Source organism: Asterias rubens, chromosome 18 (genome assembly GCF_902459465.1).
Source record: "Asterias rubens chromosome 18, eAstRub1.3, whole genome shotgun sequence".
Lineage (NCBI taxonomy): Eukaryota > Metazoa > Echinodermata > Asteroidea > Forcipulatida > Asteriidae > Asterias > Asterias rubens.
Window position 1 is genome coordinate 12,664,932 of NC_047079.1, and position 24,644 is coordinate 12,689,575.

The following is a 24,644-nucleotide window of genomic DNA, read 5'->3' on the forward strand; positions in this document are numbered from 1 at the left end:
TAATATATAGATGAGTCTAGGTTCAGTAAATTTATTAAAGCTATTTTTTAGAACTAACATGGCAGCCACCAGCAGCAGTGAAATGATTGCAGACAACCCTTCATCGGAAAACTGCGAATTACTTCCAGGTTTTAAAGATGTCAGCGAGTATTCCCAGGTAAATTACATGCTGTTATCCCACTTTGTTGTGTTGTATTTGTATGGCTCTCTTTTAATATCGCTTTTATTTGATTTGATGAGTGTGGTGTGGGCGCAAACTTCAACCATCGCGCAAAGTTCAGCCTCCGCTGAGCGCGCAAACTTGATGCCATCAATGAAAGTTAAATTTTAATATTGTGCACGCAGCAGGTTTAGGCCTGTGCACCAGATATTCACGCAAATGTGAAGCCTTGCGCAAAGTTGGTGTTATCTAAAACATTTTTTTTTTTGGGGGGGCTGGCTTTTTTGCTGCATGGGCATGGCCATTATTAGGCTCGTCACACCATTTTTTCAAAAGTCATTCCGGAAAAGTTTCCGTATGGCGCCACCACTTTTTCATTCGATATAAAATAATATAGGAACTTATTTACCCGATTGATATATCCCTTTTAGTAAAAATGAGTGAAAAAGTGGTGGCGCCATACGGAAAGTTATCCGTCATTCCTTTTATTTTTATTATTTTGAGAATTTAAAAGGGTTCTTTATCAATATCAATGTATGGACCCCCTTTTTTACTCGCACCTTGTAAAGGAGGCACCCACGCTGCGCATGCACATTTAGTTTTTTCCTTGGCGTTATATCCGGACATTGCCGAGTACCACCTAGAAGTAGAAGAAGGAGTGTTTATTAAAAATTAATATAAATTAATTAAGACTTGTCTGAACTCCACATGCTGCATGTTTGACAAGTTACAATTACAATTTACATGCAAAAACATCTTAAATTTAAAACATGGTACACCCCCCTTCAAAACAAAATACTATCTTGCGATACTTGTTGTTTTGATGTCACTCAATTCTCAAAGGGAACTCAATGCATTGAAACACGAATGGTCGGACCAACCATTCTTTGAAAAGGGAAGTTAGGCTTCCGATGTCAAGAAGAGCAAGAGGAGGGAGTATTTATGTTGTTAACAATGCAACAAGCTTCTTTGCAGTAAGCCAGCTAACAACAGTAGCAGCGCCATAACGTACATGTACATGTACAACACAAACTCATATATGCTAAGACAACCCTTATACCGTTATCAAATTAGGACAAGTTTGGGTTCGTTTCCATGGAAGTTAGGAGGTGTTAAACTCTTCTAATCTTTTGTGAAATCGTTCCTAGGACGAGCCAATCGATCCTAGGACTAGGACGAGTTACTCGTCCTAACTCGAGGTAAGATGAGTCCTACATGTAACTCTTTGTGAAATCGTCCCCAGGACACTGTCACTAAAAGTTGTGCATATTTTATACATACATGTACATGTAATAAAGAAAATAGAGTTAGCTGTTGCAAACAACTTACAAACCAAATGGACCAACGGTGTAAATGCAAAAAAATAGTTAATGGCCTGACGTTTCAACCCAGAGTCTTTTCTCAAAGTCTAAATTACTTTATTTATATGAAGGATTTGTGTCGTTCACTTTGACATTGATATTGTTTTGATGCTTTCTCTAGCAAGCACTTGGCACCTTGATGCAGGCGACTAGAGCAGCTCATGGTCTACCAGCGTGTGGTGACGACTATGACTTCTACTCAAGCTATAAAACATTCAGGGAATATTGCCATACCCAATCCGAGAGACTCTTATCAAAGTAAGTCATAAGCCATTGGTAATCTTTCTCTTTTCATGGAAGCAAAAGCCTCTGTTGACCCTGTCTTGGCCTCTGTGCTCCTTCTAAAGTTTCCCACAGACTTTGGTCTAGCTATAACCCTGATATCCCAGTAACTACCAACAAGGTACTCTTGAAAGGTGTGACCTTGAACAAAAGGAAACGTTTAAAGAATTTGATTAAATGATTTTTTGGGGTTGAACAAAGAAACTTACTAGAGTGGGATTCGAACTAACTACCTCTGGATTAGCGTGCCGGCGCTCTTCCAACTGAGCTATCTAGCCCTCTGTTGACGGTCTCCCTTGTTTGTCAATATCTTTGTTCGGGAGTGACAGTCAGAAGCCATACAACCATTAACTGCCGTGTAGCCAGGGATCACACCCAAATTACGATACAACCTTGGAAGCGGCAGCCAGGGGATCACCTTGAGGTGATGCGACTATTTGTTTCAGTACAACAAAGGACAAAATAAGGAGACCGCCAACATAGGGCTAGATAGCTCAGTTGGTAGAGCACTGGCGCGTTAATCCGGAGGTCGTTGGTTCGAATCTCACTCTAGTCAATTTTTATGTGTTCAACCCCCAAAAATCAAGAATTAGATAAGTTACATTTCATTTCATTGGATTCCTCTCATTCCACATTGAACTCTTTCATTTATTTATTTATTTATTTGTTTCATAAATCAAAATTTTATGACTTTGTTACTTGACAGCATCAACAGTGTAATGAGTCAACAAGGCAGTAATGCTTGTCTGACAAGTGGAAGTTCAGCTCCAGAACTGGAAGATAAAACAGATGCTATCATTGAGACAAATGACCTCATTCTGGAACAAGTGGTAGGTAGAATTACTTGGACAAAAAAAATAAAAATAATGTTAACTTTTTGTAGGTCACAAAACAAAATGTTCACAGATTTACATTAAACTTACACAGTTTGAAGATAATGATGGATAAAGCTTCCATAAAAATATTACTTGCTGAGGGGCTTTAATTTGGGAGAAATTAGTAAAACAAGTCACCAAAACTATTTCCATGCTAAAACTAAGACAAAACTTATATTTGTGACATTGTTTTTACTCATTGTGCCGCAGACATTCACTTCAGGTTTCGCTTAACTTTTCGGGCTCTTTCACTATGAATAATTTTATTGTTTTGGTCAAGAACAAATTAATCAGAAACCCTCAAACTTTCGGGTATAAATTCAGCTTGCTTGGTTAAAATACAAAGTGATGAACAAGGTTAGAACGTCAGAAATCCCAGTTGTGCTAATTCAGTGGCCACACATAGGCTAACCAGGTTTAAACACTTTTTACTGGTGTTATATCATCCGTTTAAACACCCCCACGTGATGTCCTCTCAACCAATCAAAATGGAGAAACTGCCCCAGGTTTTTATGAATGCCTTTTATTTGATTGCAGGGTCTGTTATTGGATGAAGCATCAGGACTAATCAAACCAGGCAAGGCTGGTCTCCCTCCTGGCTCACAACCGAAGAATGCTCCACCCAAACTCATGGTAGCTAGTTGGAATAGACAGGTAGGTCAAATCACATTTATCCCCTTCCTTAAAGACACTGGACACCTTTGGTAAATCTCAAAGACCAGTCTTCTCACTTGGTGTATCTCAACATATGCATAAAATAACAAAACTGTGAAACTTTTGACTCAATTGGTCGTCAAAGTTGCGAGAGAATAGTGGAAGAAAAAACACCCTTGTCGCACAAGTTGTGTGCATTCAGATGCCTTCAGATGAGAGTAAAATAAAACAATTTATTCAAATAAATAACTAGGATTTTGGTTTTAGTGCAGTAGACAACCACTCTAATTTTTTTTTTTTGGCTAATTATTTCAGTCAGTTTGAAGATTTGTTAACCCAGACCAATCGGTTTTCTTCTTTAAATCAGAACCAATCGGACTCTGGTAAGGGGCGTTCCTTCCACATGATGCATGCTAAGAACATCCCTCGACCACAGCTGAAGTTCAAGGACAAGATTGATAATGCAAATATGCCATTTGTACCCAAACTCTCCCACAAACCTAATGCCTTAAAGCCCCTCAATCAAGGTAAGTGGGAGTCAACTTCAATAGACCGCTGTCATCATCTTAGTCATGTTCCATATTTCCAATAACAGTAATGAATACTAAAATTGATTGTGCAAACATGACACCAGACTATTATTTCGTCCAGCCTCAGTTTGGTTACAATGAGTTGGAATGGAGTAAAATCAAGATGGCCACACCGCGAAAAAGGTCTATAATCACGATGTCACCATCTCGGCCATGTTCCCTGTGTCCAATCACAGTAATAAATACTAACATTCATTGTGCCAACATGGCACCAGACTATTATTTCGTCCAGCCTCAGTTTGGTTACAATGAGTTGGAATGGAGTAAAATCAAGATGGCCACACCGCGAAAAAGGTCTATGATCACGATGTCACCATCTCGGCCATGTTCCCTGTGTCCAATCACAGTAATGAATAGTAACATTCATTGTGCAAACATGGCACCAGACTATTATGTCGTCCAGCCTCAGTTTGGTTACAATGAGTTGGAATGGAGTAAAATCAAGATGGCCACACTGTAAACTAGACGATGACTAGAGCAAGCTAGTCCAAACGTTGAGACCAATTATAAACTCACTCCGCAGTAGTGCAGGTACATGTACATTGTACATGTAATAACAGTCCAATAAGCTAAAGTACATGTACATGTGTATGTACAATGTAGTAGTCCCAGCAAATTTTCTATACCTACCGCCCAGGGAGTAATTAAAAAGCAGGACAGTTCTTTTCAGAACTGAGAAGTCTTCCGAACATCCGATAAATCTACTCCGCGATAGTAGAAAATAGAGCATGACAGTTCTCTAATCTAAAGAACAAACTCTACCTGGCACACGGTGCTACCGCAAACCAAATATATATTCCATAGATTTGAAATACATAAGAGATATGATTCATTAAATTGCGTTTGCACAAATTTACACTAAAATAAAGTTTTCCTGTTAATTTTTTGCAAAAAAGCCTCTAATGTTATACTGTCATGCATTCTTTTATTGTAGTTTTGCCTCTTCTTTGATACTATATTTCAAATTAAGAATTTATTTATTCATAGTAAAGTAAATAATAGTAAAAAGTAGTAAACTTGCGTACATGTACTAGCGGGGAGTTTGGGCTTGCACGTATGTGTACCCCACAATACATGTACTAGGCATGTAACGCTTACACAGCTAGCACAGAAATTCGGCACTTGCACGTAAGCGGAGAATGGTGATCGTGAGAGCAGAATTCAGCGATAAGCAGAGCCATGAAATTGGGGTCCTGTTCTCAATCCCTATTTACATGTTCCATTTTATAAATAAAGTTGATCAAATGATTTCTATTAAGGTTAGTTTCTATAAGTCAATTTTTTAAGCTGTTTGCAACTCACCAAGTTGGCTTTGGCATGTCCATTCTGATTGTTTCTTTGGATTCCTATTTTTTATAATTTTTTGAATGTCATTCTTTTCTTTGTATATTTGTCTTTGTTTGACTTGAAGGCATTTCTTCTGTGACAAAGACGAGCTCCTCAGGTGACAAGGATGTTCCCGATGCTGTATCAAACTTCATCCATCAACAACGAGTTGGTAATCAGAACAGCCAAGATATGTAAGCAACTGTTTGAACATTGATTGTCCCATGAATAAATAAGGAATGAATTTAGAAAGTACTAGCTTCATCTCTCAGTGATAAAAACAATTCAAGGCCTTGGACACTATTGGTATTTACTCAAAATAATTGTTGCAATAAACACTTACTTGGTAATGAGCAATAGAGAGCTGTTGATAGTATAAAACATTGTGAGAAATGAGAAAGAAGTAATTTCTCACTTAAATATTTAGGCCAAGTCATACTGCAGCGATAATGAAAACGATAACAATCACGAGGCAAAGAGAACGCAATCTATTGGTTGAAATGCTCGACGCAGAATACGCCCACGCTCATTCAACCAATCGAGGGCGTGCATTGACATTCTCGTTGCCGTTCTCGTTATCGAGGCCTGTGTGACCGGGCCTTTACAATGCATTTGTATTACATGGTGGCATGGTTGGCTTGTGCGTAAAGCGCTCGCCTCTCACCAAGGTGACCCCGGTTCAATTCCCGGCCAGGGCCATATGTGAGTAGAGTTGTGCGATGGTTCTCTGCTGTGCCACAAGGGTTTTCAAGACCATCCGGTTTTCCTCCCTCGGGAAAAATCAAACACTTTCGATCTTGGCTGTGCTCCGTGGTCATAATGGGTTGATGTAGCTGGCAGCCAAAGGCGCCCTTGAATGCCTGCTTCTCGAACACGTTGTAGCCGCGTCCTTCACAACACAGCTCTTAACTGCGCGTAAGGATGATTAGCCCCCCAATCTATTATTATTATTATTATTATTATATTTGATGTTTGCCTGTTTCATCTCTTCACAGTTCAGCACATCCATACCAGTATGAGTTAGACCATTTGAAACCTGACCCTTCAATGCTTGTTCGTGTTGACTCGCCATCATTTGCTTCTCTAGATGAAGTCCCCGTCTCTCTAGTAGATACTGTCCAGCAGTTAAATGAGTTAAGTCAACTACTTGATAAACAAAAGGAGTTTGCTGTTGATTTGGAGGTAAGCCTTACATCTTTTTGCTACTGTAGAGTGTTGTGGCCGAGTGGTTAAGAGCATTAAATTCAAATTCTGGTGGTTAAGTCACCGGAGAGTGGGTTCGAATCCCGGTCGTGACACTTGTGTCCTTGTGCAAGATACTTTACTGTAATTGCTTCTCGCACATGGGTAAATGGGTACCTTTAAGGGTAGAGGTTGGTATTGTTCCATGCTTCTCCTCATCGAACTCAAGTCTCGACACGCATGGGGTGACAGGTCTTTTTCTTCAGCTGCGCCACGCATCTGGAACTCTCTACCACTTAATCTTAGATCTTGTCTTTGTACTACAACATTCAAATCTCTTCTCAAAAATGATCTTATGTCACAGGTTTTCAAGGACTAATTTTGTTGTGTGTCTGTTTTTCTTTCTTTTTTACTGTGCCTTGAACACACATCAAGGTGGATATATGCGCATTACAAGTCTGTATTATTATTACCATTATTTAAAAACTTGTTTTTGATTCTGTGTGTTTTTAGCACCATTCTTACAGGTCTTTCCAGGGATTCACATGTTTAATGCAGATCTCTACCAGTCAACATGATTTCATCATCGATACACTGGCATTAAGAAGCGAACTGCACATTCTCAACAACTCCTTCACAAATCCAGCTATAGTCAAGGTATAGGCTTCACATTTATTAAAGGGTCTGGGTAAACACAATGTCCACAGATTTACATTAAACTTTTACAGTTTGAAGATAATGATAGTAGAAGACTGAAAATATTACTTTCTGAGATGCTGTATTTTTTAGAAATGAGAAAAAACAATGTCATGCTAAAATACATGCTAAAATAATTTTCGTCTCACCGAAACAAAAATTGTTTTTATGACTTGTTTTACTTATTTTTCAAAAACTAATCTACATCACCTCAGTAAGTAATATTTTCTACCAAGGGAAGCTTTCTACTATCATTATCTTCAAACTGTGTAAGTTTAATGTAAATCTGTGGACATTGTGTTTTGTGTCCTACAAAAAGTACCCAGACTCTTTAAACCATTTACTTGAAAGGTAACAATTTACTTATTTTTAAAGAAAAAATAATGATAGAAGTTTTCAAGAAACATCTCAAAACTTTCCTGTTCAATGGTTGCTTTCTTAAGACAAACTGTTTGCCCATTATTTGTTAATAGTGCCATTATATATTTGCTTATTGCTCTGTTTCTTATAAAGCGCTGTGGTACCCTGTGTAAGAGGACTCTTTAAATACCTGCTATTATTATTATTATATTATTATTTATTTAATTATTATTTATTTAATTAGGTATTTCATGGCGCTGATATGGACATTGAATGGCTGCAGAGAGATTTGGGTATTTATGTAGTCAACATGGTTGATACTGGACAGGCATCTCGCATCCTAGGCAAAGCAAGAAACTCTCTTGCTCATTTACTTCAGTTATATTGTGAAGTAAATGCTGATAAGAAGTACCAGCTTGCTGATTGGAGGATACGGTAAGTTGTCTCAATATACGTGTGTACAACTGGGCCAATCACAAAAGCCTTTACAAAAGACTTTAGAGGGCATGGTTGGCTTGTGCGTAAAGCGCTTGCCTCTCACCAAGGAGACCCTGGTGCGATACCCGGCCAGGGTCATATGTGAGGTGTGTGTTGGTTCTCCGCTGTGACGCAAGGGTTTTCCCAAACACATTCAATCTCTGGCTGTGCTCCGTGGTCAAAATAGGTTGATGTGGCTGGCAGCCAAGACGCCCTTGCATGCCTGCTTCTCGAACACGTTGAAGCCACTTCCTTCGCAATTCAGCTCTTAGCTGCGAGTAAGGATGATTAGCCTCCCAAATTTGTATTATTATTCCAATGCTTGGATCAACTTGACATGTGCAAGCTGTGTTAAGAATCAAAATCAATTAGCATGCAAGTATCTCTTGACAACAACTTTAATAGTAAACATTTATAACCAGTTTTATTCATAGCCAAAAGATGTGCTGTAAAGGCCACTCACAATATATGTGCACTCCAGAGTTTGGCTAGAAAGGCCACATATAAACATAAAACTGTGCTTAAATGTAGAATTAGAATATTTTATTGTCCGCATTATAAATATTATACAGAAAGTTAGTTTCCATTGTCATATACAAGAGTAAAACAATTATCAGTTAAAAACAATTACAACAATACACAGATTAAAAGAACAGAAATATACACTAAAAATAAGTAAAACGACCACCTACTAAATACGAGCAAATATTAACAAAGTAATCCTTTCTGTATACGATATAGAAAGGTTTGCGGTAACACCATGTAACGATAATCTCTAAATGAGTTGGGGTGGCTCTGAAAAGAACCGTCAGGACCACCCCCACTCATTAAGAGATTTATCATTACATGGTGTTAACAATAATAATAACGAAGTCTTATATAGCGCACGTATCTACCAAACAAGTTACTCAAGGCGCTGAGTATATACAAACTGCCAAAAAGATAGGTTATTGCAGAGATGAATTCTGAGACCCAATTTTGCAGCACCTTATAAGGGTTTACAAGGTGCTACGGCGCATTAAGCAGCCACAACCAGGACCGAAGGACGAAGCAATGGTCAAGTGTCTTGCTTAAGGACACAAGTGTCATGGCTAGGTGTTCGAACCCACACTCTGCTGGTCAGAAACACCAGAGTTTGAATTCGGTGCTTTTAACCGCTCAGCCATGACACTTCCACTGCAAACTTTCTGTTCTATATCGTATTTCCACCATGCAAAGTTTCAAATCTTACTAATCTGTACACGTTTGATCCTTATTGTGATTGCAGACCTTTACCTGAAGAGATGCTGAAATACAGTCGTGAGGATACCCACTATCTGCTGTACATCTACCACAAGATGAAGAATGAGTTAATAGAGAGAGGCAACAAGACCAATAATCTACTCCTTCAGGCCATTGAGCGCAGTAGACAAGTTTGTCTCAGGGTAATTATAAGGCCTCTTTCTGCAAGCTGCAGCTGCAGCTGTGGGTCCGGCTTATTAGGCTATGTCTACCGTTTTGAAAAGCACACATTTCGATATGCCTCAGACTTAAGAAGCCTAAGCCTAAAGCCGAAGCTCTGGTTGGCAAAGAGCCATCACAAGAAGGTAACAACAGAAAATATTGTTGATAAAACCAAAACTGCTGAGATGAGACTCTTTACTTCATAATTGAAGTCGCTCATACAGGTTGATTTCTGTTAAAGGATTTGGGTACTTTTTCAAAATGTCCACAGATTTACATTAAACTTACAGGGTTTGAAGATAATGATAGTGGAAAGCTTCCCTTCAGATATTACTTACTGAGGTGCTGTAGTTTTTGAGAAATGAGTAAAACAATGTCATGAAAATACATTTGTAAATGCTTAAAATAATTTTGGTCTCATGAGACCAAAATTATTTTCATGACATTGTTTTACTCATTACCCCAAAACTACAGCACCTCAGCACGTAATATTTTCAGGGAAGCTTTCTACTATCATTATCTTCACACTGTGTGAGTTTAGTGTAAATCTGTGGACATTGTTTTTTTTGTCCTACAAAAAGTACATACACCCTTTAAACTGGTTTGATTTTTAGCTTTATCCAGTTTGATAGAATTATAGATCGCATCGATTTTTGGCTACCAGTCAGTGGGCAGAGTTTTTAGTACAGGTCTTTGATCGATAGGCTAGGCCTTCTGTGTTTACTGTCATCTGTGTGGATCATAGTCTGTAGTAGACATACAATTGGGAAAAAAACCTAAAGTTTTTTTGTGTTGGATTTTTCAGGATAATGTTTGCATTTCAACTATTTTTAGCTAGTTAATTAGGGAATGTGAAAGAGTTCATTGCCAATGATCTCAAAGAATACCCAGTTTAGTTACATTGCATTATGTACCTTGCATTAACAAACCTTTGTAATGGTGTATTTCTTCTTGTGTTTGTAAACACAGAGATATCACAAGCCAATCTTCACTGATGAGTCTTATCTAGCACTGTGGAGGAAGAACAAGAAAACCTTCAATGCTAAACAGGTATGGCTTTATTTTAGGTTAGATGACATTTAGCTCAATATTGATATTCTACTAGTTATTTTACCGCCTGTAGTTCTTCTACTGTTTTTAGAAAATAATAAAACAGGCTGTTGCAAACTGCTTACCAACATGACGGGCTTATTGTATAAATGCACAAGAATAGTTAGTGGTCTGCTGTTTCCGCCCAAGCAGAGTCTTTTTCGAAAGACTCTGCGGGGGTGGAATGTCAAGCCACTAACTATTTTTTGCCAATTATGCTTTTCGGGAACACCCGCACACAAAAGAATTAGTCTGGTGAAAAACGATACAAGAAATAATGAAACTCGGAGACTTTGGTTAAGTTTCTTCCACCAGTGGCGTCACATCCTCAACAAGGTTCGTTGTTGTGGGTGTTCCCGGATAGCATTATTTTAAAATGAAATAAATTAATGGCAGGTTTTATTTTTTTACACTACTTCAAAATGATGGTCTGGCTCTTTTTTGCACCATATGTATGTGTTGATAATCATTCAAGGCCTAATTTCATGGCACTGTTTACCGCCGAATTCTCCGCTTACGTGTAAGCGCTGAATTTCTGCGCTAGCTGTGTAAGCATAGCATGCCTAGTTATGTGGAGTACGCACGCGTAGAAGCCAAAATACCTGCTAACCTGTGAAAGACGCTTGCCATAAGCACAGAATTCCCTGCTTCCCTAAGCACTGATTTTGTGCTTACGGTAAGCAGAGCCATGAAATTGGGCCCAGTTCAAGATGTTTTATATTGTGAATATTTTTGTTGTTGACTATTTTAGTATGAGGCATTGAAGCTGTTGTATAAATGGCGTGATCGTACAGCTAGACAAGAAGATGAAAGTACTGGTTATATCCTGCCAAATCACATGCTCTTACAAATAGCTGAGAATCTACCGAGGTGAGTTGCATTGTTTCTATCTTAAAGGCAGTGGACACTATTGGTAATTACTCAAAATAATTATGAGCATAAAACTACTTGGTAAAAAGTAAAGGAGAGGTGTTGATAGTGAAAATTATTGTGAGAAAAGCGCTCCCTCTGAAGTAACGTAGTTTTTGAGAAAGAAGTAATTTCTCACTAAAATGTTTGAATTGAATTCGAGACCTCAGCTGAGGTCTCGAATTCAAGGCAACTGAAAGCACACAACTTGTGCTACAAGGGTGTTTTATCTGCCATTTTTCTCTTGCCAATTTATCGACCAATTGAGTTCAAATTTTCACAGGTTTGTTATTTGATGCATATGTGGAGATACACCAAGTGATAAGACTGGTCTTTGATAATTACCAAAGATGTCAAGTGCCTTTAAAGACACTGGACACTGTTGGTAATTGTCAAAGATTGTTAATTGAGCCATTTCTCACAATGTTTTATACTATCGACCTCTCCCCATTACTTAATATTAAGTAAGGTTTTATGCTATTAATTGTTTTGAGTAATTACCAATAGTGTCCACTGCCTTTAATGATTCGAGCAATAAGATTAGAAATGAAGCTAATCATTTCCTAATGTAAGTCTTGCTCCGTATTCCAAAGGTCGTTGACACGATGGATTAACTTTCTCAACTCTCCATCCCTGCCTGCTGTCAAGAGCAACAAATTCAAACTCTTGTGTTTCTGTTCAGCAGAGTGTGGGTTCGAGTCCCAGTCGTGAAAATTGTGTCCTTAAGCAAGACACTTAACCATTTCTTCGTCCTTGGGATGGAACGTAAAGCCGTTGGTCCTGTGTGTTGTGTAATGCACGTAGAAGAACCCAGTGCACTTAGCAAAAAGATAATGGGTTTGCCCCAGTGTGCCTGGTTGATTTGCGGCAAATTGCGCCACAGCACCTTGTAAAATATTACATGGTGCTATAAAAGGATGAGGTCTCATAATTCAAACCTAGTCCCACATCTTGCAGGAAATATTGTATGTTACAGTGCTAGGAGCGTCACTGAGTGACGGATATGTGTGCTATATAAAAAGCCTTTATTTTCTTTATCATTATGTTGCAGGGAAGCTCATGGAATCTTGGCATGCTGCAATCCAATCCCTCCACTCGTTAGACAACAGCTTAACGAGGTGCATCAGCTAATCCTAAAAGCTAAGGCTTATCAAGGCAAGATTAAGGTACGATTAATTCAATCCCATTGATTAGTCATGGTTAGAAAGATGTTTTGAAAGTAGAATATAATGATCCACACAAATATTCATCAACTTTAACGAAGCATCCAATGTTTTCTCTGAAGCCTCATTTGAATAATGATTTCTTGCAGATACCAAGCTCAACTCCAAAGACGGCCAGCCCACCAAGTCAGAAAGGGATGTTTCCATTGAAGCCAATACCTGCAGTGTCAAACAGTCTGCTGTACTGTCCTCATGACCCTACACCTCAACCTAACAGTCAGACTGATGATCAAGGTCACAGTAAGTACTTCACACTTTGTGTTTGTCTTAAACCCTTTTCACACGACAGCAGTTTAGCAGGGGTCCCTTACCTAATTTGAGCATGGTTGTGAAATTTTAGAAAATACACTTTGTGTGAAAGGTTTTCAATGTTTTGACTGTCCTAGTTTCCCAGTGAAAACTTTCACAAATTTACCGTCCTTCGTGTACAGTATAAACAATGCCTTCCCTTCACACAAGGTTTTGTCTGCAACCATGATAAAAACTAAGCAAGGGAGCCTTGCTAAATCCTGTCTTCTAAAAAGGGCTTTTGTGTTATCTACGCAGTAGGTTAACCCTTTCCTAACCATAGGCAACTAAAATTGCACACAGAAAAACAGTCAATCTTGAGCACAAATGCTATTTGTCATGATGTTGTAGTTCTGTCAATGTTCACTCTCCATATTGGGTCTCTCCAGTAAAAAAAGCGTAGCTTTAAAATACACTGGACACTATTGTTAATTGTCAAAGACCAGTCTTCTCACTTGGTGTATCTCAACAAATGAATAAAAAAAATTGAGCTCAATTGATCATTGAAGGTGCAAGATAACAAAGAAAAAAGAACACTCTTGTCACACGAAGTTGGGTGCTTTCAGATGCTTGAATGTGAGACCTCAAAATCAAATTCAGAGGTCTCCAAATCAAATTCAAATATTTTAGTGAGAAATAACATCTTTCTCGAAAACGACGTTACTTCAGAGGGAGCTATCCCTCACAATGTTTTATACTATCAACCTCTCTCCTTTGATCGCTAACAAGTAAGTTTTTATGCTAACAGTTGTTTTGAGCAACTACCAATAGTATTCAGTGCCTTTAATGTTCATTGTTAGTTCAATGTTTTATGCCATCAACTTCTACCAATTACTCGTTTCCAAGTAAGGTTTTATGCTAAAAAAATTACCAATAAAGTAATTACCAATAGTGTCCACTGCCTTTAAGTTTGCTTCATCACATACAGTGGGCGTACCTGAATTGTTTTCCTACAAGGTACATATGCAGAGCTAATTTTTTGAAGTGTAAAAGACCTATTCCTTTACATACAGCACCATGGTCATAATGCAAACTTTAGCTTACAGGATCATTATTAACTGCACTTACCACAGAGTGAGATCTTAAAAGAATGACATGTACTCTACGTGAATCATTGTTTGCAAGAACTAAGTTACTAATGCAGCATTTTTCTGGTGGATATATTATTATTATAGGCCAGCCCACTCACGTCGCTCATCATTCAAGTCTCTTTGGTAGTCGAGCCTGCTCTATAGAATGCAGGACCGCCCAGCCTATCATTACTGCATTTGATGTGAATGGCACTGGTAAGGAAGTCAAGATGACACCTGGGCAGTTGAAAGTAGCTGTGCTGAAGTCCTTATTGGTCAATCCATTTGAAAAGGTTTGTTAAGTTTCCTCTATTTCAGTTTTTCATATGTAGAGCTGTGAAAGGGTCTGGGTACTTTTCTGTTGAACACAAAACACAATGTATGCAGATTTACATGAAACTTACCCGGTTTGTTACGTAAGTTTCCTCTATTTTGTTTTCATATGTCACCCCAAAAAAAATTGTCTCTGTGAGACGAAAATAACTCGCTGAAACAAAAACAATTTTAGCATGTAAAACATATTTTCGTGACATTGTTTTACACATTTCTCAAAAACTACAGCACCTCCGCTGGTAAAATTTGAAGGTAAGCTTTCTACCATCATTTTCTTCAAACTGTGGAAGTTTAAAGGAACACGTTGCCTTGGATCGGTCGAGTTGGTCTATGAAAAGCGTTTGAAACCGTTTGTTATAAAATGCATGGTTAGAAAGATGTTTTAAAAGTAGAATATAATTATCCACACAAGTATCACTCAAAATTGCACGGTTTGACTCCCATAAATGGCCGACTGTGTTTGTCGACGAGGTAAAACGAAAACCACGCAATTTCGAGGCATATTTGTGTAGATGATTGTATTCTACTTTTACAACATCTTTCTAACCATATCAATTTTATAACAAACGGTTGCAGGACGCTTTTCAAAGACCAACTCGACCGAACCAAGGCAACGTGTTCCTGTAATGTAAATCTGTGGACATTGTGTTTTGTGTTACAAAAAGTACCCAAACCCTTTAAGCAACTGTTTGCCGACTACAGGCTGATATCAATGACACTGTATTTGCCACACTCATCATTGTCATCTGACACTTTATGTGTTGACGATTGCGTTCTGGATAATCCTCAGATAATCTCAAAAGCAGTATTTCAATTTCATATCCAACCTTCTTCAGTACTCAAACATTTGTACCCCTCTAAAACGTTATGTATTTCTAATGTGTAAAATACGTAATATTCTTTAGCAATGCAAGACATATAGAGCTCTATAGTAGAGAATGAGCTAATTTGCTGCAGTTAAAGATGCTAAATCTATGCTGGACAAGAAGTAATCCATGGTGTTTGAGGAGTTCTGTTAATATTTGAAGGGTAATTTTCAGGTTTATAACAAAGAAAGCATGCTACAGCAATTGTTAAATATTAAAATAAGAAAGCTGTTATTAGTTTTATTTGTCACACTAGGAGCAAGTTCGAATGGGCACATTTAGTCGACCCGTCGTTGACTACTGACCAGCAACATACATGCGCAGTGATGCACTCACTCGAACAATTAATTTGGAAGTCTAGTCAACCTTGCGTCTTTTCCCTATAGTGTCACTGGTTCCCCTTTCCGCTTAACACATGAAAAAAATAGAATGTGATGTTGGGACCAGTGAAGAAACCTTGGGCTCGAGGCTAGTTTTAAATGTTTGACAATGGTAGTCAACCAATGGTCGACCAGCCTGGGTTCGAGTCAAAATGTTTCACATGTAGTAAAAGGCACTGAATACTATTGGTAATTACTCGAAATAATTATTAGCATAAAACCTTACTTGGTAATGAGTAATGGAGAGCTGTTGATAGTATAAAACATTGTGAGAAACGGCTCTCTCTGAAGTAACGTAGTCTTCGAGAAAGAAGTAATTTTTCACAAACTTGATTTCGAGACATCAGAATTAGATTTTAAGGTCTCGTAGTCAAGCATCTGAAAGTACACAACCTGTGCGGCAAGGGTAGTTTTTCCATTATTATCTCGCAGCTACGATGTCCAATTGAGCTCAAATTTCACAGGTTTGTTATTTTATGCATATAATGAGACACAGCAAATGAGAAAACTGGTCTTTGACATTACTAATAGTGTCCAGTGTCTTCAACCATGGTGCGCACTCCAACTTGCTCTAGGCTGTACAGGATCTTATTGATTGAAGAGGAGCTTAAAGTGCATGAAGTGATAAAGACTATTTCTTGACTTTGGTATTCCCTTACAGTATCTTGCACCCAAGGATCCAGTCCAGATTAAAACGGATGTTCTAGAGGCAGATAAGATCTCTCTATCTTCAGCTTTAAGTAAGCAGAGTTCAACAGCAACCCAGATCTCTACATTAGAGGTAAGAGTACTTGTTATTTATTATTTATTTATTTATTTTTTTTATTTTTTTTTTTAAATCTTGAGACATACACAATAGTTACAAGTTGTACAGGGGCTGTCAAGGTTAAAACAAAAGTATAAAAACTGTCATTGTAAAACCAGACCCCCTGCCAACGATAAAAATATAATTATACAATTTAAAAGGAGATTGCATTGAAATATTTAAAAATCACACAAGAAAACATTAAAACACAAGCAAAACCAGGTATTGAGAGAAAAATGCACCCACATTTGGGGTGTTGGGTGTTTGTTTATATTTTTTTGTTTCCATTTGTACAACAACAAAAGTACAGGAATATTGTTACATGTAGATAAAGTTATAGTTATAAAAACTAAATAAGTACAAATGGGGGTTGCAACCAGAAGAGGTAACCCAAACTGCTGTCGAATGCTGCACTTGTTCAACAAATGACAAGTATAGCTTGAAATTAAGTTAAAGTAAACCTATATTGACCCCTTGCACGCGTTCAATGCTGTCCATGGTCTCTCCCCTCATTACATTTCTGAACTGAAATACACCCCAACAAGGTCACTTAGATCCTCTTCACAGCTTCTCCTACAAGTTCCCCCGTACAGAACAAAAACGTACGGTAAAAGAACCTTTGCTTTCAGCGCACCCACACTTTGGAACTCTCTTCCTGCTACTCTACGTTCCCAGATAAACCCAGACCTCTTCAAATCCCATCTCAAAACTCACTTATTCACTAAATCTTTTTTGTAATATTGTATTGTTTAGTTAAATTGTTGCTTTCTCTTGTATAAATTTGTTTATTTGTTTTGTAAAGCGCATTGAGAGTACTTGCAGTACTGAATTGCGCTATATAAGCATTTCTTCTTATTATTATTATCACACGCGGTGACCAATGCCATACTCACCATTTTGGCGAGCAGTTAGGTTTACGTGTATTACGCGTTGCCTAAAATGCACACTTTACTGCATAACGCGCAGCATAGAGTTATATATAAAAACGCACAGTGAAATTGCCCACCAGTATGGCGCATTCAAGATTTTTCTGCTGATGGCGTCAGGTGAAATGGGTCAATAGCACATTTTTGTTTAGAAAGAGAACAAAATTATGTTTAAAAATAATTCAATTAGATGTATGCAAAGAAATTAAACACACTGTCGTTTTTCTTAGACTGTCTTGTAATGTTTGTAGTATGCCTCGATCATTGCCGTGAAAGAGGAATTCTAGCAAGTAATCTTAAATTTCTCCACTGGGGCACGGCTTGGACTCGAACCCACTCTCCGCTGATCAGAACGACAGACTCGAGCTTGGGTACACTGCTCTTATCCGCTCGGCCGCGACACTTCCACTGAGATCAAAATACATGCAGTCGTATGTTACTGATGTAGTACAGACATGCCAGTGTTACAGACCATAAGCCAATGCTATGCATACGTTGTGGTCGACCGGATAAGAGCACCGAACTCAAGCTCTTGTAATTCTGTTCAGCAGAGTGTGGGTTTGAATACCGGTCAAAACACTTGTGTCCCTGAGCAAGACACTTAAATTGCTTCTCTCCATCCAAAGGGTAAATGGGTACCTGTGAGGACAGAGATGGTTTTTGTGATTGATTTAGCCGAGAAGCGCATGTTTGTTTCACAGGCTGTATACTCTCCATGGAGCTGAGATGGTTTAAAGGAGTTATTTAAGGCCCAGTGACCAGGGGTAATAATGTGGAAGCACTTTGAGACGCCCTTCGGGTGTGAAATGCAATATATAAGAAGTTGTTATTATTATTATCATTGTTATTAACTCTCTTGTAGAATCACCTGCAAGGATCACCTACAATGTGGAAACTCAAGAAGATGACACCTGCCATACCCGCTGTAAGACAGACTCCAGCCAGTAAGAGTCAAGTTACTAACGAGAGCAGAACCAATGAGGATGACACCAAGACTACTGAGGCTCAGGCTGTACCACTAAGGAAACAGGTTAGATTAACTACAACTGTCTTCATGTCAAGTAGTTCTGGTGTGGAGTCATTTCACACGTCCAATCAGTGCGATTATAACGCAGTTGTGATTTTTTGTAGTTGGTTAGTATTTTTAGTCAGGACCCGTTACTATTCCATAATTAGGATAGCTTTCACACGAGTGAGTTTGGCTATGTTTTATCCTGGATGCGAAAAATCGCAAAACATGAAATGGGCGTAAAGCAACAGGTGAGATTCACTACACATGCATCATGTCAAGTAATTATGGTGTTGTAAAATACAACAAATGACTTTAGACACAATACACTGCTAAGCACCTTGAGCCCATCGGATGGGGAGGGGTGCATTCCACAAAGAGTTTACACTAGTCTTATCCCGAGTTAGGACGAGTTGCTAGTCCGAACTTAGAACTAACCTTAAGTTTTTAATATCTCCTAGGACTAGTCCTAACTTCTAGTCCAGGGGTGCGTTCCACTCGCGCAAACGTTGCCAACAGTTGCGCACGTTCGCCAACAATTTCAAGTCGAACGAGTTGTTCGCCGCCACCGTTGGCGAACGTTGGCAACTTTAGGCGAACATACTTCTGAGGTATTGGCAAGTGGTTTTTAATATGGCGGACAAGCATACGGTATTATTTCTTTGTCACAAACATGATTACATTGTATTTTTGGTGGATGATAATGCAGATTTGGAATAACAAAGTAAATTAGTTGATGTAATGATGTCAAAAAGAGGACTATTGCAGAAAAAACGAAGTTTTAAAAAAAACCTACGTATGGTGCGCGCCATCTTCATTTCAGGGCGCCGCCATATTGACATCGCGTATACGCACCAATCGTTCAAACGATAAAAAAACGTTTGCGCGAACAGTTGCGAGTCGTTTGCGCGAGTGGAACGCACCCCTGAAGTCCTTACTCTTTGTGGAATGGACCCCAGGGGAAACATCTCTACAACAGAATGAACATTGGAGACAATGCTACTATTGTTTGTAATCGTTTGTTAATAACGCACAAGGATGCATCACAAGTTGAACCACTCTTTAAACATTGATTGATTCTTACAGGAGTACTTACAGCAGGGTTGTAGCTAAACCAATCTTAGTGGTGGTCAATAAATCCACCAAGGGCTATAGCGGATAAACACAATTATTTATGTTACAGATGCTATGTCAGATTTTGGCCCCAAACATTGAAAAATAGAATTGTTTGAGTGAATGGTATTTCAAAGAGTATCACACGCTCCAACGAAAAACAGTTTAGCTTTTACTTTTAATGGTCAGGAACCATGACAAAAATTTAAAACGTTTCTTATAAAACACATAAGAATTAGTCACATGATATATTGTCCTGACAAAAACTCATTTTGAGCACTTTATTTCACTGCTACTAATAAATGGCAGACTTTTTCGAGCAATGGCTCAAATGAAAGCTTGTAACTTTCTCGACCCCCATCAAAATACTTTTTAAAACAAAATTTTTGGGTCAAATCGGCAACAAATCTGATATAGCATCTTTAAATTATTGCTGAAGTGCGAGCTTCAGGCATGATGCCAGGTTTCCAAAATGTTTGTATGACTGTGTTTTCTCTCTGTGTCTAAGATTATTATTCTAGGGAAATATCTGGCTGGGCAGTACAATGTATTTTGCTCAGAGTGCTGGGCAAAAATTGTCCTTGGCAGGCCCGCCCTGCTTCCCTTCGACCTCGGTCTGCCCCCGGTACATTCAAATAGCTTTGACGTCATTCCAGGGGCTCACCCGGGTCAGCCCCCAGTGTCCTACTTGTGGAGTGGGTCACTTGGGGCTGGCCCGAGGTGCATGACGTCACCACGAGAGGGTGAGTGATCGTCCGATTAGCTCTTGTCAGGGGCTCACCCGAATGAGCACTGCAGGGTCGACCCAGGGAAGCTTATCAAACGCTATGTAGGTTTGTTGATTTCAATACGAGAAAATCAGAAAGCTGTAACTGATAACTTTTATTTCCAAATAGAAGCGTAAATCTCCCCCATCGGACTCCGCAGTCATGACGTACAGGCCACCAGCTAAACGAGAGAAGGTAGCACAAGAAACTACAAGAAAACCTTACATGGATTCAAAGGCTGCAGTATTCAAACCATTTGACTACAGTAAGGTCAATACAACAGAGAGTAACGGTAAGCTCTATAATATAATACAGACATTTATATTGTGCAGTGATCTATGTTAAAGGAACACGTTGCCTTGGATCGGACGAGTTGGTCTATAAAAAGCGTTTGTAACCGTTTGTTATAAAATGCATATGCCTCGAAATTGCGTGGTTTTCTTTTTACCTCGTCGACTAACACGGTCGGCCATTTATTGACTCCCATAAATGGCCGACCGTGATAGTTCGTGACGTTACTCGTCACCAAGAAAGGATTTATGCTAATAAATATTTTGAGTAATTTTGAGACCTCAGAATTAGATTTTGAGGTCCCAAAATCAAGCATCTTTTTTTCTTCCCACTATTCTCTCGCAACTTCGACGACAAATTGAGTTCAAATTTTCACAGGTTTAATATTTTATGCATATTTTGAGTTGCACCAAGTGAGAAGACGGGTCTTTGACAATATATACCAAATGTGTCAATAATTACATTTTGTGGATTTTATTTTTGACCTTTTCTTGATTTTACTTTTCATGGTTATACAGATGTATATAAACACTAAAAACCATGTTAAATATAAAGACCCTGAAACAAAAAATAAACAAAATTATTATCTTTTTTCTTATTTTCATTATTATCTATTGCTAATTGTTATCGTTATCTTTTGCTGATTATCTGCTTTACGTTTTGCTCATAATCATGTTTTGCTCATTAGTGTCTTTCTTTTGTGAATAATTTTCAGAGCCGAGTGGTAGAGGACGGGGAAAAAGTTATCAAAGAGGAGGACGAGACGGCCAAGGTCGTGGGCGTGGTGCCCGTGGGGGTGGGGGTTGGGGTGTGTCAAAACAGTTTGACCCATACTCTCATACATCAACACGAGGTCGTCCTGACTTTAAGGTATAAAATGTATTTTACTGTCGATTAGTTTGATATTGTTTTACTATGGAGACCCAAAAGTGCCATACCACTGATACGCAGATGACAAGATCATTTGTCACATTTACCGGAAGTTATTTTACTGAAACGTTAAAGGAACTAGTTGCCTTGGATCGGATGATTTGGTCTTTAAAAAGCGTTTGAAACCGTTTGTTATAAAATGCATATGGTTAGAAAGATGTTTTAAAACTAGTATATAATGATCCACAAAAATATGCCTCGAAATTGCTTGATTTTCCTTTTACGCCAGGAATTAAAACGACACACCATTTTGTGGAGTCAAAGTTTTGACTCCATAAAATGGCCGGTGTTAGGTCGCAAAGTAAAAGGAAAACTGGCAATAGGAGACACTGGCAACAGCAGACACAATAGTCCTTGTTTGCGACTCTGAGCGTGCGCGCTCATGCTCAGTATTGCGCGCACAGGTCTGAGCATGTGCACTACTGTGAAAAAGGACCGTCTAAAAAAGTCTCCCATTTCAAGGCATATTTGTGTGGATCATTATTTTCTGCTGTTCAAAGATTTTTCTAACCATTTTATAAAAAAAAAAAAGTTTCAAATGCTTTTCAAAGACCAACTCACCCGATCCAAGGCAATGTTGACGTACTGTAATACTCAATCTCAATGAGTGCTTGTCAGGGGTTTCCCTTAACTTTTTCTCATTCGACTGCCGGACATGTCAACCAAAACTGGGTCGCCGTTAGTCTATTCACTAATTCATTAATAATGCACACAATACTCAAAACAGAAAAAAAAAGAACCAGAAATTAGAATTGCATTTTTGAATGATTTTATCCCATGATTTTCATCAACCATTTTCGTTTTCATGTTCAACAATCCATCAGGATGGCACATTGAAAAAATATCCAATGAACTTTGTCCCGCATCGCCCTCTGGAGGCTGAATTAATCCAAGGTAGTTAACCAATGCAAAGTATTGTTATTCCATCTAAACTATTTGATTGTTTGTTTTGTTTGTTGGTTTTATCTGGCTGTTTGTCTGTCTTTTAGAGTAAGAATCGTCCTAACATGGCCCACCCTAAAGGAGAGCGAAGTATGACCTACTCGAAGCAGGACTCAGGAAGGTAAACAAACCAATAACTTCAATCCATTTTTACAATTTTTTTGCAAATGCTCATAATACATTTCCATGTTTTTCAGGTACAAGTCCTTCAAAATTTATTCAAATTTATGTAACAGTACAATACATGTTTATATAGCACTAGAGTCCTCTAATTTTGAATCTGGTCACATGAACATTATTACCCCTGGTCACTGGGCCGTTTATTTAATTTCTTAAACCATCTCAGCTCCCTGGGGAATACACAGCCTGTGGTACGAAATAAGTAGTGCGCCAAGCTAAGCTAAGGAACTACACTCCCAGCCGAAATGCTTGGGCCACCCATTCCCAACATTTAATAAAACCACGTCCACTTCCCCCTGACAAGACACATTCTCTCCCCCGTCCCCCCGCTCAATGTTGACTGGAACGCAGAGCAATCCGTGCAGTAAAGAACCAACATTGAAAGGGGGCTGGGGGGCCCAACGAGATACGGCCAGGATTGTAGATACCTGTAGAAGCAATTATAATAATACAATAATAACTTGGGGGGCTAATCATCCTCACTAAGAGCTGAATTGCGAAGGACGCGGCTACAATGTGTTTGAGAAGCAGGCATGCAAGGGCTCCTCTGGCTGCAAGCCACATCAACCCATTATGACCACGGAGCACAGCCAAGATCGAAAGTGTTTAATTTTTCCCGAGGGAGGAAAACCGGATGGCCTGGTAAACCCTTGTGGCACGGCAGAGAACCAATGCACAACTCAACTCACATATGGCCCTGGCTGGGAATCGAACCAGGGTCACCTTGGTGAGAGGCGAGCGCTTTACGCACACACCAACCATGCCACCCATGTTTGTTTACTTCTTTTGCAGGCATTCGGGAGGCAGGCATCCGGGAGGCAGGCATCATTGGCCTAAGAGATAGACTTGTTGTCACATGCTTACTGAAGGTAGCAATTATCAACGAATCCATGGTATAGCCTCTGTTTATCTTCACATGTACGTTCAGGAGTACCCACAAGCTCAAACTTTACACCCTACCCATAAATCTCTGAAAGCCGTGTTCGCATTGGACTTAAAATGCAGGGATGAGATTGTTCAGACTTTTGGCTGAATTCAGACCTTTTATGTCGACCTGGTGAAGAAAATCAGACAATATTTTGTCCCACAAATAAAGAAATCCTGCTCATTGGTCTACTTCTCTAGTGCTTTGGATACTGTTTCCAAAAGCTCCTTGGAATCTATAACCCCAGGGGTTACCAAACGGTAGAAATGGCATCATTTCAACATACCTTAGAATTTGTATCCAAGTTTCAGACTTTTTCGTAAGTAATGACTCTCACCCCTAAAAATGGTTAAGTTACCCCTGCAAATTGTTGACCAAGTGCGAACAGCCGGTAACTTACCAGAGTGGTTAGTTACCGCCACGGCGCTGTAGTGTTAACTTAACAGGCCGATTCGAGCGGCAAGAACTTAACAATGTTAACTTAACAGGGACAAGAAGTCCAATGCGAACGCACCACTCCGGTAATTAAACAATACTGTTACCTGACTTCTATCTAAAAGGTCTGCTGATGTTCGAATCGCCACGTGCAAGTACACGCTGCTTCGAAAATTGAGGTCAAAAGCATATCTAGCGCGCCGAGCCTAACCATAAGCCGGAGCCCAAGCCTGAGAAGTTTGAGAAGGGCCCATGGTAAATTACCGGACACAAATTAATCCAAGTGCGAACATCTGTTAACTTAACTGGTTTGGTAACCGGTAAGTTACCAGACAAAAAAGTCCAATGTGCACGCTTCTTCATAATATGACAACCCCATAAGGTATTGAAACTTGAGTCAGCCTACATGTATGTTGTCTGCTCTTACTAAACCTGCTGCTGTTTCGTTATAAAACAACTTATCGGATGTTGTCAAACTGGCAAACCATCCTAGCAATTAAAAACATGGATTAAGTTATATCTGTTCAATCTTAATTTTTAACATCATGAGAGCGCAAAGGGACCTCTTGGTGATACTAGAGAAATACATCAATGCTTTTATTATGTATTACTATTATTGTTTGTCTGGACACACTTATTTTTATTGTAATTTTTATAGCTGTGCATTTGTCAACGGCAATTTGTTCATGCGGTTAATGAGTCAAGTGATGTTCACTATAGACTATTGAGCTCTGTCTCTTGAAGACACTGGACACTA

General features: G+C 38.9%; 1 protein-coding gene across 1 annotated transcript; it reads left to right on the forward strand.

The window, feature by feature from the left end:
• The first annotated feature begins 58 nt into the window (after positions 1-58).
• LOC117302695 (exosome component 10-like) lies at positions 59-23,575 on the forward strand. The gene is made up of 21 exons (XM_033786692.1): positions 59-157; positions 1,643-1,779; positions 2,510-2,633; positions 3,216-3,332; positions 3,700-3,859; positions 5,334-5,442; positions 6,244-6,430; positions 6,944-7,087; positions 7,731-7,921; positions 9,231-9,387; positions 10,376-10,456; positions 11,247-11,365; positions 12,456-12,570; positions 12,717-12,867; positions 14,091-14,278; positions 16,226-16,345; positions 18,158-18,325; positions 20,314-20,476; positions 21,191-21,345; positions 22,395-22,468; positions 23,320-23,575. The coding sequence occupies exons 1-21, from the start codon at positions 59-61 to the stop codon at positions 23,369-23,371; spliced, it is 2,811 nt and encodes a 936-aa protein (XP_033642583.1). The 3' UTR covers positions 23,372-23,575.
• The last annotated feature ends 1,069 nt before the right edge of the window (positions 23,576-24,644 follow it).